We start from the raw sequence: 15,412 nt of genomic DNA on the forward strand, positions 1-15,412 counted from the left end.
AGGACCAGATTTCTATTAGAGTAATTTCAAGTCTGTGATACCCAAACCATCTGTATTACAGGCAGGAGAATATTCAGTTTCCCACTTTCTTATAGTTACAGACACAATGGAACACTAAGCACATTTCAACACCTCTGTGTCCCCGGATCCATACAACTCTTTCAAGCTCTCCAAGGATCCATTCAGTAGACAACCTTTCACCCCATTTTGAGAAAGTTGAGGAAGTTGTTAATGCAGACCACAATGCAGACCACTTGAGGTCTAGAAAACACAGGAAGTTCCCCTTCTCCAAGGGCCTATTTTCATGATAACTTAGACGTCTTGAATCGCCATCTGCCGAAATTCAGCTAGAGGAAAGAACTGAGTCTCTACAGAGCACTCGATAGGTTTGTAGAGGGTAATAACAAGGGTTCCCAAGTATTGAATTCCTGAATACTTTCTAGCAAACCTGACTCTTCCAAGAGGACATGATTTTTTTTCTTTATTCTTTCTTTTCTTTTTTTTTTTTTTTTTGGTTTTGGGGCTGCACCCAGCAGTGCTCAGGACTTTATCCTGGCTCTGCATTCAAGGATCACTCCTGGCAGGCTCAGAGAAACATGTGGGGTATCAAGGATCAAACCCGGGTAGACCATGCGTAAGGCAAATATTCTATCACTGTCAGGTTTTCTTACAGTTTCAGAAAGATACATGACAACTGGACTTCGTTAGGAAGCAGACCACCGGTGGGGAATAGGACAAGGATGGTGCCACTAAAGTAATACACATGATATACCCTATTAGTAACAGTATTATAAACTACAGAGCCTAAAAGAAAAGAAAAAGTTCTTTCCACAGAGGCAGGCAGGATGGTGGGATGGAAACTGGGTCTTAGTGAAGGGAAATAGACACTGGTGAAGGAACTGGTACTAGAACACTGTATACCTGCAACTCAATCAGTATTAACTTTGTAATTCGTGGTGACTCAATAAAAAATTCTAAAAATAGGGGCTGGAGTAATAGTACAGTGGACAGGGCGTTTGCCTTGGACACGGCTAACCCGGGTTCAATTCCCAGCATCCCATATGGTCCTCTGAGCACCGCCAGGGGTGATTCCTGAGTGCAGAGCCAGAAGCAACCCCTCTGCATTGCCAGGTGTGACCCCCCACAAAAGAAAAGCAAAAAAAAATTCTAAAAATAAAGAGAGCAACATCCCAACGAAAAAGACTAAAGAATTAGATTTTATTAAAAAAATTAAGAACTTTATCAAAAATCCTTTGAGACAAAAAAAAGAAATCTAAGACTGATGGGAAGACCCATTCGCAAAATAGCTTTCCGATAAAGGACTGTGTAATAATGTCTAGAAATCAGGAAAAAAAAGGCAGAACATCCAATTTAAAATATGAATTAGTAGGACTCCAGTTTGATCCCTGGACTCACCTGATCCCTCACAGCCCCCAAGTTATTGCTGAGCATATCCATGGAGGTCCCCCAAACTCCACTGGGGTGGCCATGACGGCCCAAAATACCTCAGAGCCCAATCAGCACCACGGAATTGCAGGGAGCAGTTCCCAGGTTTTCTGAACACCAACTGGGAGCCTCCTACAACCCACTCAAGAAGAACCATTGAGATTATAAATAGGACCATGTTCAGGGGGGATGGCCACCCAAGCTTGAGAGGTTTGGAGGTCCCACCTAATGCTCAGTCAACTAGGTCAATGGTTCGATACAAGAGGCTGAGGATTCACTGCTGCTCCCTTGAACCCTAGGTGCCAAGGATGCCCGGGTCATCCAATGATGTTGGGGGCCTCCTGGGCCACCCCTAGCGGTGCTCAGGGTCCTCCAATGCCTTAGCTGGTGATGCTCAGGGTGCTGGTGCTGGGAGTTGAAGCTGGGCCAGGTACATAAGCAATGTACTACTCTGGGATCTGATTGTGCCTAATTTTATGAGTCAATTTGGCTAGGCCCTAGTACCCAGTTCTGGGTCAAATACCAATCTACATACTTCTGAGCAGCAATTTTTTTAGGATGAAATTAACATTGAGATCAGCAGACTATGAGTGACACAGATTGTCCTCCAGACTGTATGAGTCTCTTCAAATCAATTAATATCCAAGAAAAAAAAGGGATGTTTATCTATCCAAAAACACACATCCTATCAAGTTGGGTCTCTGGGAATCTTGATTAAGTCAAGTGGCCTAACATACATTTGTTTGTAGGATTAAAAAAAAAAAAAAACATGGAATACCTTTGACCAGATCCATATTATACTTTTTTTTATATCAGGAAAAAAAATAATATGCTTATGAAACCATGAAGTCCAATACTCCATCTGGGCATTATTACAAAGTAAACTACATGGAGCATAAGGAATTTGTCAGATATGGGTTTGGGCAATGATTTATTGCATGACACCAAAAACACAATCAAGAAAGTAAAAAATGAGGGGGCTGGAGTGATAGCACAGCGGGTAGGGCGTTTGCCTTGCACGCGGCCAACCCGGGTTCGAATCCCAGCATCCCATATGGTCCCCTGAGCACCGCCAGGGGTAATTCCTGAGTGCAGAGCCAGGAGTAACCCCTGTGCATAGCCAGGTGTGACCCAAAAAGCAAAAAAAAAAAAAAAAAAAAGAAAGTAAAAAATGAGCAACTGGGACTGCATCAAACCAAAAATGACTGCCTATTACATACAAAATATCCAAACAGTGAAAGAATAATAATCTGGAATAAAAAAAATATTTGAAAATCAGATGTCTGATAAGGAGTTAATATTTGAAATACATGAACAAATTGATACAATTCATTAACAACAAAAATAATAGTGACTCAGTTTAACAATAAGCAAAAGAACTGAATGAACATTTTTCCCAAGAGGATATACAAAATAAATGTATCTTTCATTCACCTGATATGTAATTAGGTGCATGAAAAGATACTCAAAATATTAGTCTAGGGAAAACAAATGAAAATCACAAGAGGAGAGATGGAGCAATAGTACAGTGAGTAAGGTGTTTGCCTTGCATGCAGCTGACCCCACTTCAATCCCCAGCATCCTATATGGACCCAAGAGCTCAGGGAGTGATCCCTGAGCACTACTGAATGTGGCCTCAAAATAAAACACACAAATCATATCTGCAGCCACATGTTCAGAGTAGCATTATTTACCAAGGTCAACATATTGATATGTTGAATAATAAAGGTTCATCAGTGGATGATGAACAAAGATGATGTATAATCCAATATTCAGTCAAGAAGCAGCAATGCATGAAAAATCTATTATTTTCAACAATGAGTATTACATTAAGTGAAGTAAGTCAGATACATGAAGATAAGAAAAAATGGACTTGTGGCCAGGCTACAAGAGGCACAGAGTGGAGGGAGGAAGCACTGGATGAAGGTGGTCAAAACTAAGAACTGGACTAGGGATAGAGAGCAATGAAGAGTAAACTCTATGGGACCAGAGAGATAGTCAGTGGGTAGGGCGCTTGCCTTGCACGCAACCAACCCAGGTTCAATCCCCAGCACCACCTATGGTTCTCTGAGTAACTCCTAAGTGCAGAGCCAGGAGTATAACCTAAGCCAGGTATGGCCCCTCCAAAAATAAAACAAAAACAAAAGGTAAATACCAAGAATTCTCATGGCAAGGAGTACATTTTTCTATTCTATTTTCTTCTATCTATGAGAAGATGGATGTTAGTTGAATTTACTATAAACTTTTACCATTATAATATACGTAAATCAAACTACCATGAGATATTTATCAACTATTTCTCAATAAAACTAGAAGAAGAAAACTGTCATCAAGTCTAATACCTATAGTTGATGTACCTCACCAAATATGATTGTCACCATGACCCAAGAAAAACTCTTCATAATCTGAATAATGCTTATGTCACTAAATAGAAATTTCTCCTCTCTCAATTTCTTAGCTTACTTTACGAAAGATCCCCCATTTTACAAAACAACATCCTGGGGTGATCGACCTTTCAGTTCATCCTAACTTCATTGACTTTTGTGCCTCAACTGTTACAAAAGCCAAGTTTCAGAAGGAACCTGTAATAATTTAGTAACACATCTGCTTCAAGCTAAAGAAGAGGCAAATGTTTAAGCAATGTCATTGTGCCCCCAAAAATAGAGATTGTCCACTCAGTTTGATTTCAACAGGAAGAAGTAAGTGTTTGTTAGGGATCTTCAAAACTGAATGGGAGGGAAGAGGGTCAGGAAAAGATGATTGCAAATCCAAGGAAATCCCACCCCAAATGAAAAAGGTGGGCAGAACACAATGTGTTTCCTTCAGCTTGCTTCACAGATGTTCAACTGAAGTGAGGGAAAAATTCAAGTGTTGATAAAATAAGGAGGCAATGGACTAAGCACAAGAAAGAAAGAAAAAACAACTCTGATTTTATCACAGTATTTGCATGCTAGCATTTAAGTGAATATAAAGTGAAACTCAAGATTCATTTGCTTGACTTACCTGGAAGTGGTTGCTCCTCCAATCAATAATGGAATCTTTATAGCTAATCTCTCCATTTCCTTGGCAACAAAAATCATTTCATCAAGGGAAGGAGTGATGAGCCCTGACAGGCCAATTATGTCTAGTATTAAAAAAAAAAAAGAGAGAGAGAAAACAGTCAGGACAAAGAGAAGGAAGAGAGAAAAAGAGGCGAAGTGTGGAGACTCAATTTTATTGGCTTTTTGGGTCACACCCAGCAATGCCTCGGGGTTATTCCTGGGTCTGAACTCAGGAATTACTCCTGGTGGAGCTCGGGAGACCATATGGGATGGGCCATATGGGATACCGGGGATCGAACCCGGGTCAGCCGCATGCAAGGCAAACGCTCTACCCGCTGGACTACCACTCCAGCCCTATGATATTCAATTTTAAACTGTTAGTAGAGAACACAAAACTCAAGGTCACCAATTTTTTAATTTTAAGACATCATTTCAATTTACTGATGCTTTTGATAGTGAATGTTTTCTTTTCATGAGCTATGCCTGGCTCGGTGCTGTGGGGGTCACTCCCTCCTGCTGGTGCTCAGGGGATCACGTAGTACCCTGCCAGGGATCAAACATGGGTCTCCAGCATGCAAAGATGCACTCAGCCCTTTGAAGTATCATCTCTCCAGCCCAGCACTAAGTATCATTAACTAATTTTAAATTGCAATAATGTATTTGCCACACTTTGGAAAAGTCATGTAAGAGAATAGGCTGTTGGTTCAAGAGCTCCAGATTAGAAAATATCAGTGTCTTAAGGAATTTAAAAACTACACACAGAGGGGAAAAGAAATCTAACACAACATTATTCTCTCATAAGAAGCCAGTTCCCTTTTCTCACTTTAATAGCTGGAGTTCTACAGATACTTCTTCACCCTTTCGCCCCATTATAAAGTGCAATTACATCAGCCCGTATATCAGAGCTGATGCTTACGGACCCAGGGGTCCCACAGGGGCTTCGACAGATCACAGATCACAGTGGTGGGAAGAGAGTTAGGGACAGAAGCGCCATTGTACCTGCTTTATGGTCAAGAGCAGCTTTCAGTATCTTATCACAGGGAGTCATCACGCCTAGATCAATAACTCTGGAACACAGAAACGAGACATAAGAAAAATAAAGAGAACCCACAAGAAACAAAAAAAAATGAAATGAACATTTGTAATTTTCCATTAGACATTGCTCTCGTGTAAACTGAAATCACCCTAAAATGCTCACTAAGTATCAACCATCACAGTAGCACTACCATTGGTTAGGTACCTACCATATACCAGGAATAATGCTGCGTCTCTGGAAGCAGCTCCACTCATATATAATTCATAGAGCATGAATTCATTTAAAGCAGTCTTTCAGATGACTTCTGAATAGGTTGCCTTTCGCTTGGGATGAAGTTGTTGTTGTTTTGGAGCCACACCCTCCACACCCAGTACTCACGGCTTGCTCCTGGCTCTGCACTCAAGGGTCATTCCTGGTGGGCTCGGGGGACCATATGGGGTGCCAGGGATTAAACCTGGGCCAGCCATGTGGAAGGCAAGCACCTTAACCTTAACAGCCGTGTGGAAGGCAAGTGCCTTAATCCGGCCCCAATCTGTTGCTGTTTTTGGTCAAGGGAGAGGGAGAATGAATCAGGGAGCAGTTCACCAGGAAAGAGTGAGACAAAAAGAAATGCTGAGATGAGCAAACGCAGGAGGGTAGCATAGGGCCCAGCACACTGGGGACAGGCAGTTCATCTCACAAGGAGACAGCACTGCCAGGGCGCTTGCCTTGCATGCTAATGACCCAGGTTTGATCCCCGGCATACCACATGGTTCCCCAGCCCACCAGGAGTGATCCCTGAGCACAGAGCCAGGAATAAGCCCTGAGCACTGCTGAAAGTGGCCTGAATACTTTTTTTCCTCTTTTTTTTTTTTTTTGGCTTTTTGAGTCACACCTGGTGATGCTCAGGGTTTACTCCTGGCTCTGTAGTCAGGAATCACTCCTGTTGGTGCTCGGGAGACCATATGCGATGCCGGGGATTGAACCCAGGTGAACCATGTGCAAGCCAAACATCCTACCTGCTATACTGTCTGTCATTCTGGCCTCATGGCCCAAAATCAAACAAAAGTTTCAGAAACTCAGAGAAAATAGAAACGTATACCCTAATAAATTTTCTACATGTTCTATTCTATCCTAGAGTTGCACCCAAACCACTTTTACACAGCACCTCAGCATTTACATACTTATGAGTTTTGTTTGAAAGATGTTTTTAAAAGTTACAGAATGCATATTTACTTGTCTTATAATAACATAATTCTTAAAATTGGAATAGTATTTCAATAAAATCAATGGGCAACGTTATTACATACATCAGTAATCAACATGCTAGCCCAAGCGGCAGGAAGACTTGTTTCTCATTACATACTCCGCTTATATTGTTGCATTTTTCAATTTCTCATTTTTCTTTTTCAAATACAGAAGTACATATGGCATATATACATAAGAAAGAAGACAATTTTGAGACAACACTCACTATATTGGTATACTCTGGTAGTACAAACTCAGTATAAAAAAACAAACGCAGGACTTTTGTGCAAATGTGGCACTGCAAGTGGTAGCAGGAGTGAGACAGAACTATTCACATTTGGGGACGGTTTCGGTGCGCATGTTGAAAATGTGCAGTCACGAGCTTAACTTTTGTTAAACTCTGACTAAATATAAATTTGCCTACGAAACAAAGCAAGGGGCAAGGTACACTGCAATCAGTAAGGCATTCGCCTTGCACCCAAGCTGGCCCTGTTCAAATCCCCCCACACATATGGTCTGCTGCACACTGCCAGGCGTCACTCCTGAGCAGAGAGGGGGCCAATCCCTGAACACTACTGGGTGTGACACAACACCCCCTCCCAAAATAAGTGAAACAGCATGGAGCTATAAGAGTAACACAGAAAGGCTTACATTTCAAGGATAAGTTTAAATTGTTTTTATTATAAAAATGCTCTATGAGGCAAGAATCATCACATTCTCAATCTTTAAGCAAGGTTTCTTTCAGGAACAACTTCCATGTGTGCTCGCCATAACCGGGGCAGAACAAAAAGACCCAGTGGCTGGACAAAAACAGAGGAAGGAGAATGTTGCATGCAATGAGGTCAGCAAGGGAGTCTACACTGCACATAAGAATCACCAGCTGACGAGGCTGGAGCAATAGCACAGCGGGTAGGGCATTTGCCTTGCATGCGGGCAACCCAGGTTCGAATCCCAGCATCCCATATGGTCCTCCAAGCACCGCCAAGAGTTATTCCCGAGTGCATGAGCCAGGAGTAACCCCTGTGCATCGCTGGGTGTGACCCAAAAAGGGAAAATTAAAAAAAATAAGAATCACCAGCTGAGCTGTGCTGACCCAAAGTTAAACACACACAAGGAAGCGCGAGTGACTCTCTTCTCCAGAGATGGTGATTTAATTAACGAGGGCTGGTTTTCAAGCATGGGTATTTTTAAAATGCTCCAAGGTTATGACCATGGGAAGTAATTTGGGGTTTTCTAGAGTTAAGGGAAGTCATTGAAAGGTTTAAACCACAAAGGAAGAATCATTCTGTTAAAACTGAATCATTTGTTTAACTGGAGGAAGACTAGCTAGGCTGCTGCAAAAACTCAGGCAACCGCCGATAAGGCTTTTAGCTCACCGTGAACACTTTGTGCTGTGCTCAGATTCTGGAAAACTGAGAGCAGAACAGGAGTTAACATGGATTGCATGTGGGGAATGAGAGAGGTGAGGAATCGACGGCTCAAGGGGCTTTAGGTCTAAAAAAAGCAAGAAATTGAGTAGCTACTTATGAAAACAGGAAGGGCAGGGGAGGTGTCCATATGATGAGGGCATTACTTCAAGTTTCAAAAGATTAAGTTTGAGATTTCTGTAGTTTTCCAAATGGACCTCTCCAGTAGTCAATTAGATAAGAGGAGTTCAGATGAGAGTGTCATTCTAGAGATAATCTTGGTTCTTGGCAACATATCAGTTGAGATTTAAAGTCGAAAGTTTGGCTAAGACTGGATGACAGGATTGGCTGGTCCTAGGGCCTCATTATCACAGATGTACCAGCTACAGCACCAGCATTACCTGGGAGCACCTCAGAAAGGCAGAGCTTCATGTCCAGACCTAGTTTAATCAGGTCTGACATTTAACAAGATCCTAGGGAATCAAGGACACACGCCACATCTTGAAATTGAAATAAAATCAAATATATAAAGGCAAATTATGGCATCGTTGTTATGTGGGATTGCAGCACAATATCACTGTGTGATATACACTGTAGTTTATCACTGCATGATGTTATTGATACATGAAATCTAAAGCTGCCAAAAGTCAAAGAAAGTTGATGGTTACAGAGACTGAGGGGCTGAGGAAGTAGAATTTGTTTCCTGAGGAGCACAAATTTTTCAGTTAAAAGATGAGTAATTGATGCTGGAAAATATAGAACAGGGGATAAGGTGCTTGTCAGGATGTGACTGACACAGGTTCTATCCCCGGCACCCGACAGGATTCCCTGAGCCCCACCAGCTGCTGAGCACAGAGCTAGGAATAAGTCGAGTACTGGCAGATGTGGTCCCAATACAAAACAAAAGATGAGTAGTTTATGGGGATCTAATATACTCAGCACTTGAGAACAATTAAAAATACTGTATTATATTCCTGAAAGTGCTAAGAGTAGTTCTTGTATGTTCTCAACATGAAAAAAAGAATTATGTGACCGATGGAGCTAATGCTAAGATAGTAATAATACTATAGTAAAAAATGTATCAGGTCAACACACATGACCTTAAACTTACACATAGCTATGGATCATTTATATCTCAGCAACACTAGAAAACTATACACGTAAGTTGAAAACCTGTAATATTGAAACCAATGCTTGAGAATTTGCAGTACTTCATTTTCTTTTCTTGGCTGAACCCTCTAATACAGTTTTCAAAATATTTCATTTTCAGTCATAAATGCCTACTTCTGCCCTTACTAGATAAGATGTATATTGTGTGTATATATGTATATATCATATGTGTAATATGTGTGTATAAATCACTGATTAAAATATACATATGCCTCATTATCTGTTTCAGAAGATCCATATTTTTAAAAATACTAACTACTGGGGCTGGAGTGATAGCATAGCGGGTAGGGCGTTTGCCTTGCACACGGCCGACCTGGGTTCAAATCCCAGCATCCCATATGGTCCCCTGAGCACCGCCAGGAGTGATTCCTGAGTGCAGAGCCAGGAGTAACCCCTGTGCATCGCCAGGTGTGACCCAAAAACCAAAAAAATAAATAAATAAATAAATAAATAAAAATACTGACTACTGGGGGGGAGATGGGATTGGGGAGGGTGGGAGGGACGCTGGGTTTACGGGTGGTGGAGAATGGGCACTGGTGAAGGAATGGGTTCCCGAACTTTGTATGAGGGAAGTATAAGCACAAAAGTGTATAAATCTGTAACTGTACCCTCACGGTGATTCTCTAATTAAAAATAAATAAATTATTAAAAAAAATACTGACTACTGACTGTAACTTTTTAAAGTCCTGTTGATCCAGCTTGTTTTTATTTACATAATTATACAGTGGATTTTTGTTAAATTAGAAATGCTCACACTTGTGTTCTCAGACAATTATTATTGAAAAGTACACACATTAAGAAAAAGTGCACATAAATTCAACTTTTATATCATCAAATGTCTGATCAAAATGTTTTTGAGGGGTCAGGGATATGTCACAGGTGGTAGAGGAAGAAGCTACGCAGGGGTATGACCTTGGACTTAATTCCCAGTGAGCCGACAGCCCCAGCATTGCTGGATGTGATCCTTATGGTTCCCACAAAATGTTTTAAATACAAAAAAAATCAATCAAATGAAAAAAATTTGTTAATATTCCAAATTATTTTTACACAAGGAATTTATTTAGAATATTAATCCTAGATATTACAGTTAACTTTGTAACTGAAATAAACATTGTTTTGGCTTGTTTATTTGGGAGATTTGGGTCACACCTGGAGGTGTTCAGGGAATTCCTAGCTTTGCTGTCAGGAGTGACACCTGGTGGTTCTGGGCAGAACCATTTGCAGCGCTGGGGACTGAATCGAGATCAGCCACATGAAAGACAAGAGCCTTACCTCTCTGGCTCGAGAATGAAGACTGGAAGGTAATCTGAGACAGGACTTAGTCCTGACTTGCAGAGAAATCATGAACATGGTCTGTCCTTGCTATCTAGGAGTCCATGAAGAAATCACTTCAATTCTCCAAGACTACATTTTTCTATTGCTTTTCTTATGAGGCAAACAATTATGAAAGCTAGATCAAAAATACAATCAACAACTTAAAAAAGTAAAAGGATGAAAGAAAAATTGGGTTTGGGGGGAAGGAAAAATAAAGATTAGGGGTTGAGGATGTGGCTCAGTGGTAGAGTATATGCCTTGCACATGTCAAGCCCTGGGTTCAGTCACCAGCACCACCTGAAAAAAATCAGTTATACAAATTTCATAGTAAACAAATGGTAGATATTAGTAGACTTTTATAGGACCTATCCCTAGATTAATTAAATTCTCTAATTGGTAAAAACTGGATTACACCATAAAATCTACTATATTAACACATTTTCTATTTTTTTGTGGGTTTTTTTGAGGCATACCCAAGGGCACTCAGGGCTTACTCCTGGCCCTGTGCTCAGGAATCACTCCTGATGGCTCAGTGGACTATATGGGATGCCAGGGATCAAACCTGGGTCAGCAGCTGCAAGGCAAATGCTTTACCTGCTGTATTATCATTTCAGCTTTGAACTCACTTGCTGGCTAGATGATTTACCATAGCACCCAGCCTGGAACACTGACACTCAGCCCAAGCATATACATTTAACTACATAGGGCAGATCTCCAGAACACTTGTCTAGATGACAGCATAAAATTAAACCCATTAATTCCAAAGTCTATGTGCCACAGACTCAGGCACTATTGCTTTTGGTATGCCTGGCCTGATCAGGAATTTGCACATTCACTGACATTTCTGCAAAAAGTTTCAACAGGAAGTTTCTCCAGCTAGACTAACCAGCAGAGGTAAGCTGACCTTCTATGCACAAGAGAATGGAACTGGATGTGCTGCAGGGAAGCCTCAGGTTTAATAAGCAAGCTTTCACAAGTGTTGACATTCAATTCCAGTAGCGCCTTGGAGAAATGCCATGGTTCTTCCTGGCCTCTGAAAATGTCTTTACTAACTAGAGGAAAACACATTCCTCGTATGATTCTCTCAGCTACTCATCCATCGATGGAAATGAAAAATGATAAACACATGGCAATAGTTATCTCAAGAATTGTTTTGAAGACGTTAGCTACAAGCAATTTTTTAAACGAGATTCCGTCCCATTACCACAGTTGAATGTTTATCTGTATATTTAGTATGTGAAACAGCAAGCTTCTTGGAGAAAAGTCAACTCACTTGCTTTGGAGCCCCTAGCACAATGTTTGGTACATAGCAGATGATCTAAAACATTTAGAAGTTGAAATACAGTTAACAAATTGTGATAAAGGCAAACAGAAACCAACAACAGATTTGGAAAGAAGAGATAAAAGCAGATGTCACAGATTTTAGAGAAGAGTGTATTCAAATACATATAAGTTACATCCCATTATAGTCCCTACTGTATCATATCTCCAAAGATATTTCTCTTTGTAAAAACAATATATACTCCAAAACCACTTTCTTCATTTCCAGGACTAGGTGAGAATGTTAAACTTTTGACAGTGAGTTGGAAGTCAAACAGCTGCCATCCTCACACTGCACTTCCATCGTCTAGTCTCCTGGAAAGATTTGCAGTTACACTTGAATGAAGAGATGGATAATGGATAGTGATGAGAGTAGGGAGTGGACTGAAGGGGCAGTAGTTAGCTGACACAACTCTAAGGGGGAACAGCTTATGACTATGGTTAAGTTTCTCGTAACTTGACATTGGAAAGAAATCTATGACTCAAAAGGATTTTTGGTTGGACATGGACCAGAGAAGACATTAGTAATATTAGGCTCTTATTACAAATAATATGCTGAAATCTAACCAAAATGCACACTTACTGTAGGTCATTAGCTCTTACACAGAAATGCCTTTGTGCTGATTATTTACTCCCGAACAATGAGCTACATCAGAAAGCGTTTCTGTTGTTGTTGTTTTTGTACAGGGGTAGAGAGCTTGCCTTGCAGACAACCTGACCCCAGTTGGATCCCCGACACCCCAGATGTTCCCCCAAGCCTGCCAGGAGTGATCCCTGAGCCAAGAGTAAGCTATGAGGACTGCTGGGTGTGGTTTTCCACCCACCAAAAAAAATTCCACAAACCAGTTTTATCATTACCTAGAAGCATCCATGGTCCTGATCTAAGTAAGGCAAAGAACCAGAGAGTCAAAGTTTCTTACAAAACTCCAATTAGGACTGGAGCAAGACTACAGTGGGTAGGGCACTTGCCAACCCGATCCCTGCACCCTATAAGGTGTAACCATACCACCATGCTTAAGAAAAAAATAAACCTTCCATTTAACCAATATCATGCAAGATCTCAGCTCTAATATATACCAGTTATCAAAAGTAAAGGAGGTACGTTTCTATGCTACTGACTAGGGAGAGGAGCCCAATGAATAAATAGGATGCCTGGCCCAATATACATTCTCTATAAGTCTATAGGCTATTTTAATACTACTTGAATTATTTTTGCTACTTCCTGTCCTTTCAAACACAACACAGATTAAGTAGCTACAAATTTACCTTATTTGAAAAGATATGTTCTTGTAGAAAATAAAAAAATGTACTAAAGAAAAAAAAATTTGGAGAAATCTCTAAAATTCACTTCATACCCTACCTCTCCCAGCAATTAGGAATGAGCCTGCTGATGCTTTTAATTTAAAATAAGAGAGGGGCAGGAGCACAGGACAGCAGGTAGGGCATGTGCCTTGCCCACAGCCTACCCAGGTTCCTGCATCCCATGTGGTTCCCCGAACCCTGCCAGAAGAGTTTCCTGAACACAGAGCCAGGAGGAGAAAGCCCTGAGAAACAGTGGGTGTGCCCACCTACCTCCCACCCCCCAAAAATAAATAAATAAATAAAATAAGAGAACGATGGATTGGAAAAGATGAGTTTTAACTTACCTAAAATTATTGCAGCCGAGGACCACTCCGACTATGTTTTTACCAATGTCATGCACATCACCCTTAACGGTAGCCAACACGATAGTGCCTTGGTAAGGGTTCTAGGGAGTAAGCCAAAGTGAAGAGCGAAGAGTTGTTCAGGCATTTTAGAATACATCCCCTCGGTCTCCAGAGCCAGCCAGATGTCAACACAGAAAATCAACTTAACACAATCAAGATCAACTTCAAAAACTGATGCGGAGGTTCGATCAAGTGCTCTTTAAGGCAGAAATGAAAGTGTTCGAAAGAGACTACTTAGTTAATAAGCTCAGGGTTTTCCCATCAAAATCATGGGTACATCACCTCAAAGAACAGCTTCTTCTTCATCATCATCATCATCATAATCATCATCCCGTTAATTGTCAATTTTCTCGAGCAGTCTCAGTACCGTCTCCATTCGTCCTAGCCCTGAGATTTTAGCAGCCTCTCTTTACTCGTCCTTCCCAACAGTGCCACATTGGAGGCTCTTTTAGGGTCAGGGGAATAACACCCATCATTGTTACTAGTTTTGGCATATGAATACACCACAGGGAGCTTGCCAGGCTCTCCCATGCAAGCAGGAAACTCTCGGTAGCTTGCCATAGCTTGCTAGGTTCTTCGAAAGGGAGAATTAGGCTATAAGAACAGCTTAAGCTCAAATTAAAAAAAAAAAAAAAACTGATAGTTGAAGACCCTTTTCAAATCCAGCTGACAGAAGTTTACTGTTAGCAGTCAGTGTGTGTGTGTGGCGGGGCGGGGGGCCGGGGGGAGAGCGCAGCTGGCAAACCGCACATTTTCATGAGAATCCAAGCAGTTACAATAGCACAATGCAGAGGGACACTGGGTTATTCGAATTTTTTCAACAGTGCTGGCCTCTCATGCATTGTCAGACTTACCTCTTCCTCCACAAGAGGTCAGTGTGGGGTTCAGGGTGGGAGGGGGACAGAAAGACAAAGGCATCAACAGCACATGGGATTTTTATGAGTACTACATCTGTCTGAGCAATTCATGAAATCAATCAATTTAAGATTTCAGAATCAGGGGCCAAAGCAGACTGAGCTTCATATGGAACTAAATAAGGTCAAATGCACAATGATTCACTATGTGGTGTAGCCAACAAGAAAGAAATTGAATCTGGAAGTGGTGCCAAGGACATTACCAGTATACAGAATATTAATTTAAGAGGTTTCCCAAAACCATACATGACTCACTTACTCAAGGGCAGGGGCTGATCTTTGTAGCTACAGAATCTAGCAAAGTGACTGGTATACAATTGAAATTGAATGAACTGGTTTTGTCTTGAAATTATGGGTTTACTGGGAAAATCATGAACACATAAAAATGTCATGAAGACAAGTGCAAAGGCAAATCCTTGGGTATTCTGATACTTGGTTGAGTTGAATAATTTCTCTATTTATCTTCCACAACAAACATAGACAAGTCCCGTCCTACTCCCAGCCCAGGAAGTAACTCCAAGGTTAGCCCTTCACAGAATCCCCCGGACTAGACGAAATGACTTGCCTCTTCTTCGACTGCACCAGTAAGCACTTTCATTTCTTCTCTTTCTTTCTCCATAAAGGGAATAAGGTGGCCAACAGCCTTCTTCATGACTCGAGCTGACTTTATAACCTGGGCGGGTTGAGCGGGAGTGGGTGAAGAGTCAGGTATTTTAACCAAACAACCTGAACGATCTAACAGCTATATATAAAATCTTAACACAAATGAAGATATGTGCTTTGGGGTTGGGAAGAGATCCACACAGAGGGCTAGTACATTTGTGGGAGGCCA

General features: G+C 41.2%; 1 protein-coding gene across 1 annotated transcript in view; it reads right to left on the reverse strand.

The window, feature by feature from the left end:
• Nucleotides 1–15,412, reverse strand: part of MTR (5-methyltetrahydrofolate-homocysteine methyltransferase) — a 123,070-nt gene that overhangs the window by 30,367 nt on the left and 77,291 nt on the right. The window contains exons 21-24 of the mRNA XM_055147501.1: nt 15,146–15,253; nt 13,607–13,707; nt 5,487–5,554; nt 4,450–4,570 (exon numbers count right to left, since the gene is read on the reverse strand). Of these exons, the coding sequence (XP_055003476.1) occupies nt 4,450–4,570; nt 5,487–5,554; nt 13,607–13,707; nt 15,146–15,253 (398 nt within the window). The remainder of the gene's footprint in view (nt 1–4,449; nt 4,571–5,486; nt 5,555–13,606; nt 13,708–15,145; nt 15,254–15,412) is intronic.

The sequence above is a fragment of the Sorex araneus genome, chromosome 9, assembly GCF_027595985.1.
Source record: "Sorex araneus isolate mSorAra2 chromosome 9, mSorAra2.pri, whole genome shotgun sequence".
Lineage (NCBI taxonomy): Eukaryota > Metazoa > Chordata > Mammalia > Eulipotyphla > Soricidae > Sorex > Sorex araneus.